Raw genomic sequence first — 15,221 nt, 5'->3', positions numbered from 1 at the left:
GACACAAACTTATGCTGAGTTTACACGGAAGGTTGGCAATAATACAAGACATATGCCAACAAGGATGTTTTACACAAGACAAAAAAATATGAATATAGCAAAAGAGACCTATTTGGTTTTACTTACTCTTTGCTTACAATATACTGTGATGACACAACCATAAGTTGAGTTTACACGGTATGTGATGACACAAACATAAGTTGAGTTTACACGATGTGTGATGACACAAACTTATGCTGAGTTTACACGGAAGGTTAGCAATAATACAAGACATATGCCAACAAGGATGTTTTATACAAGACAAAAAATATGAATAAAGCAAAAGAGACCTATTTGGTTTTACTTACTCTTTGCTTACAATATAAAGGTTTGTAATGGTTTATTTAAGACCTGATTGGGTTTTACCTACTTAAAATGATCAAACAAAATGAGCAAGGAAACACACTTGGTGTTACCACAATTGCCACAAACACGAATGTTGTGAACTATACATGTTATACATTTTTATATACAAAGGGGGGGCACCTAGAGACACAGGATAACTTAATATGAGTGACCTGGCTTGGTGTATTTGACAAGGCAAATTAATGTCATTCAAGACAAAATAAAGTGCAACAATATAACAGATTTGGGTCAGGAAGTTGAGATCCTATGATTTTACATACTCAATGTGACCGAAAGGTGTTATACATGGTACATTGTTATTGATGAGGAAGACAAACCGGAACTTGTTTTTCTTTACAACAACTATTTTCAGAATTGACGTGTCTAAGTTATTTTCTGTCTCATTGCACAAACATGTTCTTGTATCAGTGGATTTGTATTCAGTACTATTGCACTGAATGGACTATACAGAGTCACCTCTTGATACGAAAACATTTTTACATTGGTAAAATCTCAACTAGTTAGGAACATCTCTATCTTTCTCTTTCTCTGGTTTCTGGCAAGCAAATCTCTTTCTTCTCCCCAAGGCACATTTGTTTCTCTCCAACCATTTTTTCATCATTGGTCTACTAGGCAGGTAAACTTCAAGAATTTTTTTCTAATAATAATTTACTCCTGGACTAAAAAGAAGCCCAGCAGCCTCTCTCATCACCAGCTGAGCCCTCTTCATTGCCGCCTACACTACCGTCACGGAGGTCCCCTCTCTTCAACCTCGTTATATAAAAAGCACCCGACCACACCCAACTCAATTAAGTGTGAGCCGTTTGTGCAGTTGCGAACAAAGTTGTCTCACAATATAATGACACTTTCCAAACAACAACCTCCGAGCATGTCAGCTCCAGGTTAGTTGTCCGTTCCTGCCAAATCAACTGTTGTCTTTTGCTCCATTACGCACTGACACACGCATTGTCTTGCAAATACTAAAACACGCAGACCAACCGGTCGCCGTCCGTGCAGACTCACCAAATGCCGTTCGTGCAGACTCACCAAATGCCGTTCGTGCAGACTCACCAATTGCCGTTTGTGCATACTCACCACCAATCTCCACTTTGCACCAACCCATGTTATTCGCAGCCCTGCACGCTTTAATAACCAGTACAACCTTGCTTACTGCCAGCATGGATCCACTCTGGCATTTCTACAAACCTGAAGCACCTATTTTGACCTCTGTGATAGTAGAACCCCTCCGCAACAACAAAGTTCCACTCCGTGTTCTTTTTCCAAGACCTTAGTGTTCATTTGAGTGTAATCTCAATGGGTCATGTGTTAGTGAAAATAACAAGTGCAACGCAATTTAAACTCCGACCACTACGCAAACAAACAAACTACGCTTCGCAAATCTTAGCTTCCCGGACCAATGATAAACTTAGAGTCATTTTTTTTTTTTCATAATGTCATGTTCTATGTTATGTTTTGCCTTGTCATGTCATATGTTACTATGTTTTGTCTTGTCTTGTCATGTCATATGTTACTATGTTTTGTCTTGTCTTGTCATGTCATATGTCAATATGTTTTGTCTCCTCTTGTCATGTCATATGTCACTATGTTTTGTCTTGTCTTGTCATGCCATATGTTACTATGTTTTGTCTTGTCTTGTCATGTCATATGTTACTATGCACTGTCTTATTGTGTCACTATGTGTTTTATGTTTGTCATCACTTAGCTAGCACACCCAGTCTCTCTCTCTCTCTCTCTCTCTCTCTCTCTCTCTCTCTCGCAAGCCATCTCTCTGAAAAGCCAGTGGCATGTTTTAAGTAAAAGAGGATTCTTCAAGCGTATTGTTTCATTGCCACGTCACTTTTTCTCGGGCGGGCGGGGATGTGTCACGTAACAAATCAACACGTTTAAAAACTCCCGCGAATTCAAATTAGTTAGCTATCAGTTGTCACCATTGTTCGCTGTGCGCATGCGTTCGCATTGCGCACGGGTTAAGTTGGCAAACTGCACAATGCTCGCGCACGCTGGCTGACAAAATCATCAACGGCCCCCACACTTAAAATCTAACCTCGGCCTTGGCAACATGTGTGCTTTGCAATTAACAAAGACGCTCCCGTAGCGCGCCTAAATTAACGGCTATTTTTGTGCAAGTACTTTAAAAACCGGTATCTAATTTTGTACCAATTTACGATGGAGAACTGCACGCGCAATGGCGCGTACAGTACAGAAGATATCCCGCCATATTAGTGATTCAACATGTACGTGTTGTTCCTCCTGCAAATTCATGTAAGCTGATTAATTACCATTTCTCCTTATGTGCCTTTTATGATTAGAATCGTGTCAACATCCATGCTTGCCAGCCAGAACTCTTAAATATAGAGAGAGATTGTTCCTAACAAACAGCTAGAAATATTTAGGATGTTAATAACCCTTCTCATTTTTGTATCTGTAATGTGATTGTGATTTGTGAATATATTTTCATACTCCCATTTTGTGTTTCTTTTGACGAATATGGAGTGGTCGACTTGGCATTTTTTCCCCGTGTAAAAGCCCGTTGGCTGACCTAAAACCTGAAGATATGGAACTCTATTCTCTACCACCTGAACTAACGCCGAAATGTACACTGGTAAGACTCCGTACAAAGGCACCTTTTTTACAACATATAAGATTTCATTACATTAAATGACAATGTGAAAATGATAAAATGATCCTCTCTAAAATGATGAATGAATGAGACAGACATATTGGATACATAAATTAGTGTTTACATATTATTTGATACATATAAGATTTCATTACATTAAATGACAATGTGAAAATGATAAAATGATCCTCTCTGCATACTCTCAATTATTATTAGTTAAAACATTTGTGCAATTTCCACTCAATATGGCTGCAAACAAATATATTGATTTCAGGCCGTACATCTCTCTTTGCAAACGTTACCAGGTAGGAAGTACAACAGAAATATTTCTTTGGGGGGTTAAGTATTCGAGGGATCAACTGCTCTAGGGATCTATTATCGGGGGATCAAATGTCGGGGGATCAACTGTAGGGCAATCGAGATTCATGGAATCAAAAAACTTTTAGTGTACAAGGACATTCGTTGACCTTTTCCATTATTTACCTTGATTTAATTTAACGGTCAAATTCTTTTAAAATCAAAGTATTTGAAAAAAAGTAATCTTACCCTTCATTATGAATAGAAATGTATAAAAGTATACGTTTGAATATGAAATGATTTCTTAAATCCAAAAAACTGTGATTTTTCACGATTGAGCGATTTTTTATTTATTTTTTATTTCTGTGGGCTCACTTTGGCATTGTCCAAAAAGAAACTAAATCAATTGACGTTAATGCTTCAATGCGATCTCAAACTTGGGGATTTACCTCGAGGGCCCGACCAGATTTGAATATCTAGGTAAACACTTCAACTTCACTTACTACCTTGCATTCATCTTAACTTTCCCCAAATAGAGATTATATATTTCCACCAGAACTGGACTAAGTCTTAAGTCCTAAATCAATTTTCGAATGATTTAGCAGCCTAAACATCTAATTCAGCTGTAAAAACCATGTTCGGGTACACACGGTGTCCGGATACTCGCAGTTCAAGCGGAAAATTGATGAATCTACATCACATTTGGAATTGATTTTGTAGAATAGCCTTTTTGTGTTGAGCCTTCGTTTTCAAGTAAATCAAGTCGAAATTTCTAGTTTTTAGGATAAAATTCTGTCTCTATGACCTATATGATGTAGATTCTCCAGTTTTTCGCCTATATTATGAGTTTTAGGACACCCTGTAAAACCGTTAGGTTTTCCATCATATTCTGAAGGACACAAAAACACCAAACGCTTAGCGCCCAGTATAACTTTCCCCTAACTAAATGATTAACTATTGCAAGTTCTAGGCGTTAAGTTTTCTTTTTTTTTCACTCTGCCCTTCTGCCGAACATTAATTCCTGTTATCCCGAGCTATTTCCGTTCTGCGCCGTTCTCCGCACTTCCTGGTAAAACCGGAAACGTTTTGATGCCTATCCACCATTATTTCCGGCAAGTGCGACCGTTGAAAATGAATTATTTTTATTACAAACGGTGTTTTATTTAACAATGAACTGTTTTCGCGTTGTTTTCTTGGATAGAATGAGTAATTATTTTTTGTAAATGCAAAATTTTGTAATCACATTCTGTTGGCTGAGATTTCAAAAAAAATTACTTTAACGAAATATAAAAATTCCCTTTATTTATGCAGGTTGTCATACTTACACCGGTGCTTTATTAGTTAATTTGATGACTTAAACTCTGTTTTAAAACAATACTTCTTTACATTCATAAATACAAAACACATAAAAAAACAACCAACACGTATATCAGAAACACTCGGGTCAAAAACATATCCAACAAGCAACCAAAAATACGACATTTGAGCAGAAAAGCTTCATATACTATAGTGATAAGCAAAATCCCACTCTCATTAAAAACCCACAACAATATTATAACATTTAAATCTCAAATAAAATGCTGGGTACACAAAATAGGAATACCAGAAATTCAAAATATAGGTACTGATATCAAATGCAGACTTAAACCGAAACCACACAACTGCTCTAAAAAACGCCATTTATTCGTAATATACTCATAATTATAAAAAATATTTATTTTTAATTTATATTTTATAAGGAGACTAAAAAGGAGATCGGTTACAGCTACGAAACAATATAACACATATTAAATATTTACTATTAGTGGGTACCTACAAAAAGTTTCCTTGAAATGTCTCATTTGTGGTAGGTATATTGGGTAATTAAGTGTGACGTGTTTAGTGCGTGTTTACGTGCATTTACAGAGAAAAATAATTACGGTTTTTTTAATGAAGATACTGTTAAAAATTTGATTGCATGATCATACCTACTCATAGAAAGTACATTACAAAATTAACCGTAGTTAAATTAGTAATCTAGAATTGGTGCATCCTGTATTGAGTGCTATAGAGTGATTTTCATATAATCTGTATGTAAAATGTCCCATCGTATAAGCACTTCGTAGATTGCAGCACTCAGTCATGTAACGGCGAATAAACAAGGTAGTGTTTTCTCAATAGTACTGTGTTATGTATAACCAATTCCTGTCTTAGGTACTAGGTGTAATATCGCAATAATATATATTGTCGACGAACACTAGAACCGATGAGAGTCAAGTCAGGAGAGGGGGGGGGGAGTTTTTTTTTTTTTTTTCTTATTATTTCTGGCTTTCACCCTTCAAGGGTGTTCTTGGCCATCATTTAAAATTATTGAGAAATGAAAGGTGAATTTAAATATTAATTTTATTTAAATTGGCGAATTTCAAAATTATAATGAAAATTGGAGTCGAGTTCAGACTTAGAAGAGATGAGATGTTGAATGGAGGGGAGGCAATTTTAGATAAGGCTTGATAGAAGAGAGGATATTTGTTTAGAGAGGGACAACCAAAAAATATGTGATCTAAAGTTCCCACTTCTAGACCACAGAATGTACAATCTGGGGAGTCAACAACGTGAATTTTAAAAAGATGGGAAGGAACGGAACAATGTCCGATCCTCATTCGAATGAGTGAAGAAATTTCTTTTTTGGAAAAATGAGGGAATTGCTGAAACCACGGTTTTGATGGAATAGTCCTTTGTATTGAGGCATAGCAGGCTCCCTTGGATTGACTAGCAATGTGCCAATACTCCGACCAAACATTGCGGGATCTATCTTTGATGATGGAAAAAATGTCAGATAGGGGAATGTGGTTTACGAGGGTAACAACAGGGTTGGACGCTCCTTGTTTTGCCAAGGCATCCGCAATATCATTACCCATGATACCAACATGTCCAGGAATCCAAATCAGAGTTACAGTTTTACCAGAGCTTTGAATGGAGGCTATCATCTCTCGAATAAGGCATACAAAGTGATCATCAGGATGAAGAAGAGGACTGGATTTAAGTTTTTGGAGGGAACTGAGGGAGTCAGAGAGAACGAGGGAATGTTCAAAATTATTTTTGATTATATATTTGAGAGATTCTATTATTGCAATGCACTCGGCTGAAAATATTGAAAATTGATTTGAAATTGAATGAAATATTCTGTCATTAGAATTATTGTGGTAAACGTTAATACCTATACCACAGTTAGGAGAGTCGGGAGATTTGGATCCATCAGTAAATAAAAGAGAAAAGTTGGGCCATTTAGATGAAATAATGTCATTGAACATATTATTGACAGTTCGGGCCGGGAGATTGGAATGGCTTTTAAGGATTCCGATCCCTTCTATTATTGTTGGGGATAGGGTGACGAGACTATATTTTAATTTGTATAAGGGAAGTAGATCATTTTGGATAATGTGAAGCTCTGAGAGAGACTTAAAATTTTTACAGATGCCAGGAAGAGGTTTAGTTGAAGCTCTGATTGTAGATGAATGAGTTGAGTGAATGAACAACGAGACGCTGGGGATAACCTGATGACATTTAGAATTTAAACATTTAAGAACAAATTTGTCAGCAAATAGTTGACGCCTTAAATAAAGAGGAGGATCAGAACATTCTACTTGAAGGGAATTGATGGGTGACGATTGCATCGCTCCAGTTATAATTCGCAAAGATTTAGATTGAATTTTGTCTAATTTATCAAGTACATTTTTTGAGGCAGTACTAAAAAGTGGGCAGGCATAGTCAAGATGGCTTCGAATAAGTGCGTTGTAAAGCAACTTAATGCAAGTAGGGTGAGCACCCCACCAAACGCCAGATAATGATCTGATGACATTTAAATTTTTTTCGCATTTAGTAACTAAATTATTAATATGGGAAGACCATTTAAGTTTCCTATCAAATGTTACTCCCAAAAATTTTACTTCAGAAGCGTTGGGGATTGGAGAATTTTTAAATAAAATTTGAACGGGGGGGTTTTTATGGCGGTTTGAGAAGGTGACACACTGAGTCTTTTGGATTGAAAGTTCAAGACCATTTAACGTGAGCCATGTGCAAAGGGCATTCATGGCTTCGTTAAGATATTTGACGGCGAGAGGGATGATTTTGGATGATAAGAAGAAAGCTATGTCATCTGCGAACTCAATAACTTTTACTTGTGGGGGAATAGCGACATGCATATCATATGTGTATATACTATACAGTAAGGGGGACAATACATCGCCCTGTGGTAAACCCTTCCAAATAGACCTACTTTGAGGAAAAATATCTGGAAGTTCAATGAAAATTTTTCTATCTAGAAATAGATTAATAATAGATTGAACAAACATGGGGGGAAGGCCAAGGCCTAGAAGTTTTTTTTTCAAGATTGGGATGGAAACATTGTCAAAGGCGCCTTCTATATCTATAAAGACGGCAAGACAAACTTCCTGTTTAGAAATTGATAAATTAATATCAGTACTGATGATGGCAAGGTTATCTTGAGTGGATTTTTTTTTCCTAAATCCAAATTGAGATGGAGAGAGAAGCTGTTTACTCTCGACAAAAAATTCTAATCGGTTTTTAATTAATTTTTCATAAAGTTTACTGAGGGTGGATGAAAGAGCGATTGGCCTGTAGTTGGATCCAGAATTTGGTGATTTGTTTGTTTTTAAAATAGGGATGATTATTTGACAACTCCAGTCATCAGGCATTATACCAGTCTGGAAGATTTTATTTAAGATGCTTAAGAAGTGGTTTAGAACATTATCATTACTATTTTTGATTATGCTGTAAGGTATACCATCTCTGCCTGGAGATGAGTCCTTGACTGTTGATAAACAATTTTTTAGCTCAATTAAGGTGAACGGAGAGTCTAGCCAATGATTAGACATAGGAGTATTATAGATGGGCGTTATTTCATCTAAGTTAGGTACAGAAGGGGGGGCAATTTTGTCCAAAAATTCATCGATCCATTTAGAATGAGACGCTCGAGGAGATGGTGAACTGAAGGAGGATCTAAATCTTCGGATCATAGACCAAACTTCCGAAATTGGAGTGTTCGGAGATACTGAACTGCAGAAGTTGTACCACCCAGATCTTTTTTTTGACCTCAATACCCTTTTGGCATTGGATTCAGCATTTTTGTATATAAGATAGTTCTCCATAGTCATATTGTAACGATAGGAAAGAGATTTAGCTTTCCGAATTCTTACTACTTTGGAACATTCCTCATCCCACCAGGGAGTTGGAGGGAGTTTTTTGAGAGATTTAGTTTTAGGGGGAGGATTTGATTTATTTATTGCAGTTATGAGCATTGATTTGAAGTTATTATAATCATCTTTGACGGAAAATATATCGGTGGCGGGTGAATTTAATAGGAACTTGTCCATATGAGAGTTAAATTCATCCCATTTGGTGTGTTTCGTTTTAATTTTTGTCGAAATATGAGACTTGTCTGATTGGAAAGAAGTTTGATAAGTAATGGTGATCGGGAAATGATCACTGGAGCAAGGGTCGGGGGACACCACCCACGAGGAGAGAGAAGCCAGACTAGTAGAACATATCGATAGATCCACTGCACTGGGGTTTGTGCTGGGGCGTGAGATCCTAGTAGGAGATCCGTCATTCAAAAGGAAAAGGTTGGATTGATCTAGGAAATCCATCACACTTCGACCATCTCGGTCGGAGAAAGCAGAACCCCAGACGGGGGAATGGGCATTAAAATCGCCTAATATAAAGAAAGGAGGGCTTAGTTGACTTACAATTTGCAACCAAGTTTGTTTATTGAAGTGGGCTGTTGGGGGAAGATAGACTGAAATAAAGAATGTGTCCTTTATTTTAGCTGCAACCATTTGAAAGTCAGCATTGGGGGGTTTGATATTATTTATTGGGGAAAATGATATGGATTTTTTAATAAAAAGGGCAGCACCGCCGCCCGAACCTTCCGGGCGGTCGTCGCGGAGACAGGAATACCCTCCCACATTAAAGTGGGTGGATGGAGTAAACCAAGTCTCCGAGATAGCAGCCAAAGAAATAATGTTGGAATTTAATAGGTTAAGGAGATCAGATTTGTTAGAAATAGCACTTCGGCTATTCCACTGAAGTATTCTGACATCCTGAAGAGTCATTTTGAATAAATGATTTTAATGTGGAAATAATAGTAGCAGCGTTGGACGGTAGATTAGTTTGAGAAGAAATAAGGTCAATTAGAAGCATAATAAGAGTTTGGATAAATGAAGAATTGTCTTGGGAGAGTTTTTCAGAAAGTTTAAGAGAGTTCATTGAGGACGGATTATAATTATTTGCACACCCATTTGTGGCATTTGAAAGAGGTGAACCATTGGGATTTAAGAGCAGTGAGTTATGTTGTTGCTGATCGTATCCAGGAGCCGGTTTAGAGATAGCGTTTTTGTATGTGAATTTAGTTGAACGAGAAGAAGTTGTTGTAGTGGAGGGAAGAGAGTTGGATGAGGAGTTGCTGGATAAAGCCTCAGCAAATGATTTTTTGACAGGCGGGAATAGTTTAGAAGCCTGCAGAAAAGACAAGTTCTGAGAGGCCATAGAAATTTTAATATTTTTTTGGCGAGATTGTTCTGGGCAAGATGTGTTGATAGCTGTATGTGAGCCTGAGCAGTTAAAACATTTAGGTGAGGATGAAGAAGGACATTGGTCAGCTGCGTGGTTTTCTCCACATTTAAAACATCTGGGTTGAGATCTGCATGCAGCTTTGGTATGACCAAAACGGCAGCAGTTGAAACATTGAGTGGTGGGATAAGTATACATTTCAACTGGTAATGAGTTGAAGAATAAATATATATGGGAGGGAAGAGATTGACCTTCAAAGGTGATAACGACAGATTGGGAGGGCTTCCAAGAAATTATACCCTCAGAGGAGTCCTTGTAATTTAGCCTCCTGGCTTTTATGGGATTGCCAATGTGTTGGGGGGTTGAAAGTGAAGACAGAATTTCTTCGATGGACAGATCGGTCGAGATACCTCTGACCAAGCCCATGCGAGTGACATTGAAAGTAGGGATATATGCCTTGAACTTTGAATTAGATGAAATGAAGATATTTTTGATGAAACTGTTGGCAGCTGACCCTGAGAGGAATTCGACGGAGATTCGGAAGCGACCCTCGGCTTTTACACCTCCAGGCTTGATTGAAAGATTCTTGCTATTTGATAGGAATTTGCCAAATTCAAGAGGGTGGATGGTTTTTCCTTGCTCAGTTTTTTGGGCGTATACTATGAATGGGCCACGGGAATGAGGAGAATAAAAGTTTGTTGGAGGAAGTTGAGAAAGTGCTGGTGGGGACTGTGAAGTCGAAGGCGAGTCAAGTTTTATTGGGGAAGAAGGAGTAAATTTCCTTTTTTTGGTAGAAGTCAAAATGACAGAATCACTGTCAGAAATTTCTACATTTTCCCCGTCTGGGGGGTCCGGAGAGGGATCTGGGGGCTTTGTAGGGGGTCCAGGAGGGAAATCTCCCTCCATTATTCACAACAGTAAACAACTACAATAATAGTATGAAAAATGACAGGAGTAAAAAAGTTTATAAATATCTGGAAATCAGCAGCGAAAAGTGACTCCTGGAAGATCAGAAGGGAGAAGAACCCTCAAGGCACAACACACTACACTTTTTTTTTGGCCAGAAAACAAAATAGAATGGAAAAAAATTAATTTTAGATAGAGCAAAACAAAACAACTGATGACAGCCAAATGTTATTGTTGCAATCGGGGGGGGGAGTTAGGAAACAGATTCTCAGAAGGTAAGTTTTTAGATTCTCACGGCCAAAAGCATTTTTGTTGTTTGTTTTTGGGGTGTTATGCCGTGTTGCGCTAACTCCTTCTTTAGCCGACGTTTCGGACAGCGTTGCAGTGTCCATCATCAGGGCAGATCCGGTAGATCACATCTTCGGATCTACCGGATCTGCCCTGATGATGGACACTGCAACGCTGTCCGAAACGTCGGCTCAAGAAGGAGTTAGCGCAACACGGCATAACACCCCAAAAACAAACAACAGAAAAAAAATTCTCAGAAGCTGAATTCAGGGGAATCAGTCATTGTCTCTTTTATAAACCTTACAGAATGTAATGCGCCTTCATCTTAAATAACCAAAGTTACCACAAAAAAACTCTTCAATGAATTAACATTTGGTCGAAACACAAAAATTACACAACGTTACGTACCGCTACATGTACGTACCTAAATAGTAGAGGAGGGAGGCCACTTCGGGTATTTCATCTGAACACGTTTTCACGCAGGTGCCCTTGTCCGAATAAATATAATGGACAAGATGCAAAACTATTATTATTTAGAAGAACACGTTTTCTGACTTCTCTATAATATACGCGTGCTTAACTGATAACTTGTTATGAAATTTATCAAACCACTCGTTATAGGCCTCTAGTCCCATTTTTAACAAATTAAGCATATTTAATATCAGTAAGTTTTTGCCGTGTATGTGGGTGTGTTTGTAGGTGAGAGAATTGATGGAATATATATGCGCATGGAACAGTTTATATCATTGACGTGATGCTCCTTTTAAATGTGAGCAGTGAATCCGAAAAGATGTACAATGTTTGTTTTTTTTAACCCCGTATTTCGCCGTATTACGTACCTACTTCAAATCATTAACATTGTTGCGTTTTTTTTTTCTGTGATACATTCATACTTGTATTGTAAAAGAAAGTTTAAATGCTAACTGCCTCGTTTTTATAAATAATCACACTAATATAATTTTTAACTTTACTCTAATTTTTTGCTAAAATTAACCATATTTCTGAAAACCGCAAAATGAGGTATGATTAGTCATAGGATTAACAAGCTGCTGATCCGAGAATCAACCTTATTAGTTAACATTATAATCAAACTATTAGTCCATTTCACCTCCAACGTTCTTAACAGCCAACCGAAGACTGCCGGATACGGTCCAAGAGCATTTCTGCTCACGTGATAATATGTAGTAGAACAAGTTTCGACGAGATATCAGTATACAATGGCGCCTCTCTAACTATCCCGTCTGGGTTAGTACATACTATTATGCTTCGTGGTATATTTGTCCTTTTCGTGGTATGTTTGTATTTTTCACTTATGTACGGTATGTTTGTCCTAATCATTTCTTTATGGTACGTTTGTCTTTATCATTTTTTTGCATAATTACGTACAAGACCCTCCGTAACAATTTCCGATGCATTATAATATATTGGGGGCATTGTTTTTTCTTATATGGGTGACTCTAGTTCACAGTTCACACCAGCAGACCAGACAGAAATTTTGGGTTTATTCCTACATAACATACCTATATACCAACATAATATTGAAATTGAGTTAGGCACTTTTGTTTTGAAATAAATATTTTTTTAAATGCTTGATTTTGTTCCATTTTAAAGCTTTCAAAAGCTAGAGATTTATTTATTTATTTATTGCATCTCACAATACATAAAACACTTTTTTTTCTCATAAAAATCAACCTCACTAGGACTGAGCCAGTAATAATAATATATAATTCTTTCTCCAATTTTTTTTCTTTAAGCGAAATGTCAAAAAAAATGTGATTGACAACCGTATTAATCTATTTTCGTAAGATGGGTACAATAGGTTTCAGTTTTTTATCAAACTTTTTTTTCACCCATTTAACCTTTGCAATCTTAACATACACTTTGACGAACGATTTCGCTAAAAGTACGTCTAGGGAATATTATGTAGTTCTAAGCAGAGCAGTATTATCATGAATAAAAGGTTAGGAAAATATTACGTTTTGCATTGTCTTCGTAATCGCTTAAATCAATTTTTTTAAAGAGAAGTTTATGGAAAGATTCTAAAAATATAATATTATGGTACGATGGTCTCCGTAGTCGGAGTGAAGGCTCTTGACTAGCAAGCCAGAGTAATAACTTATCAAATAAATAAATATTTGCGACACGTTCTAGAATGGAAGATACTCTCCGTATTACCCTGATGTAAAACCACCATTCAGAATTGAAACGTTGCTTGAAATGGCCTGTGTTTGGTGACCATCTCTGAATAGCCAGGTACTTCCCTAGTTTTCTCTTCCCCACCTCCTTCCCCTACCCAATACTTTCAGCCTAACAACATACCCCAATTGGAGATGCCATAGTCTCACTGGATTCAAACGGTTGGGAGCAGATGGGACTCCTGTTGTAACTAAAATTAAAAAATGTTTTTCATTAATATAATAATTTGATGTTTTCTTAGTTCTTGACATTACTGCTTCAAAATTAAAGTATTCTAATATATCAACCTACCTACTGTTTATTAAATTCCGAGCAGATTATTTTTTTAAATTAATTATTGATAAACTGATAACTTTTTTGCTGTTTGTTTTTGGGGTGTTATGCCGTGTTGCGCTAACTCCTTCTTTAGCCGACGTTTCGGACAGCGTTGCAGTGTCCATCATCAGGGCAGATCCGGTAGATCCGAAGATGTGAGAATCTAAAAACTTACCTAACTGATAACTTGTTATGAAATTTATCAAACCACTCGTTATAGGCTATTAAGTTGAAAAAAAAAACTTAAACTCATTCTAAACACAATACCCACATGTGTATGGGCGTGTAATATAATACTGTTAGTTTATTCGGAAGAGAGACCTAGCTCGTGAAACTTTTGGAAAGGTAAGGAAATGTAATAAAAATAGTATCAATAATCAATTCAAAATTCATATTAATAAGATTGAGCAATGGCAAAAAAAAAAATCATAAATTTTTAATTAAATATCCCGCTAGAATATAAAAATAATCCTTTCTTGTAAAATTCATACATAAGAAGACAGACTCAAAATAAATTATTTAACTTTCTTCTTTGCAATACTTAACTCTAAATTAGACTGTTCCGAACTCCTGCAACATATAAACTTAAACATACCAACAAGAACAACAAGAAACAATATTATTTTCCACCGCAGCGTGCAGAATCGCAACTACATATGGGAAATCAATAATTAGGCGATATTGATTCGTTTAATGTTGGTGCTGTATATTATCTGCCTGTATAAGAATAATAACATATGTACATTTGTAGAATTTTGCACAAAAAGCGGGTCTGTACAAATCATCCAAATATTATTATTATAAGTTGCTGAATTTCGGGGATCATATTAAATACATTTTCCAACCCTATTCTTGAACCTTTAGTTGTCTCGATTGACCTATATGAACACTGTATCTTTAAAAAAAACGTTTCTTCATTTTATTTCATATATGTATGTATTTTTTCTTTATTGTAATTTTATTTTTATTATTTCTTTCTCATATTCTAAATTATGCATCATTTCAAAATTATACCATACATACTAATGTAAAAACCCTAATAAATAAATTATAAAATACCATTTAGTTTTAACATTCTTTGACGCCCGATCAGTTATTTTGGCAGGAAAACCAATAATATCTACCTTTTTATCAGACGATCCGCCGATGAATGAAGTGCGCTCAAGGGTTTTGTATACATCCATTGCATTATTGAATATTGTATTCACAAAATGTATGTAGCTACATATTTATAAGGTGATTATAACGTAATAATATGATAACGTGATATTTAATTAAAATTTTGTCTGAAAACCCAAGCAAAAAATATGCCATCGCAGTGGCGATCTGTGCCTTTTGGTAAGATTGAAAAATACAGCCTTATATATTTGTCATAGCTGAAAAAAAACGGTGACCGGATAAATCAACACAATGATAATTCATCACATCTTTAAAAAGTTATATAAAGTCATGGAAAGTGATGAAACAAAACCTTTATTAATTGGGTTAAGTAGGTTAGGTTAGGTTTAATTTTTTTTTAATCGTGTCTAATGACTTTATATCACTTTTTAAAAGTCTGTTGAATTGTCACTGTGTTGAGTTATCATGGAACCAAAAAAACATTTAACGAAGGCAGGAAAATTAAGTT

At 36.3% G+C, this 15,221-nt stretch overlaps 1 protein-coding gene across 1 annotated transcript in view; it reads left to right on the top strand.

Annotated features, from left to right (window-relative positions):
* The first annotated feature begins 2,532 nt into the window (after positions 1 to 2,532).
* The window catches only part of LOC149422612 (alanine aminotransferase 1-like), a 95,815-nt gene continuing 83,126 nt past the window's right edge, over positions 2,533 to 15,221 (top strand). Inside the window, exon 1 of the mRNA XM_089633405.1 lies at positions 2,533 to 2,667. Within this exon, the coding sequence (XP_089489531.1) occupies positions 2,638 to 2,667 (30 nt within the window). The 5' untranslated portion in view covers positions 2,533 to 2,637. The remainder of the gene's footprint in view (positions 2,668 to 15,221) is intronic.

The sequence above is a fragment of the Hesperophylax consimilis genome, chromosome 7 (genome assembly GCF_061612785.1).
Source record: "Hesperophylax consimilis isolate HC1 chromosome 7, BYU_Hcon_1.0, whole genome shotgun sequence".
Classification (NCBI taxonomy): Eukaryota; Metazoa; Arthropoda; class Insecta; order Trichoptera; family Limnephilidae; genus Hesperophylax; species Hesperophylax consimilis.
This window is presented reverse-complemented; position numbering and strand designations above follow the sequence as displayed.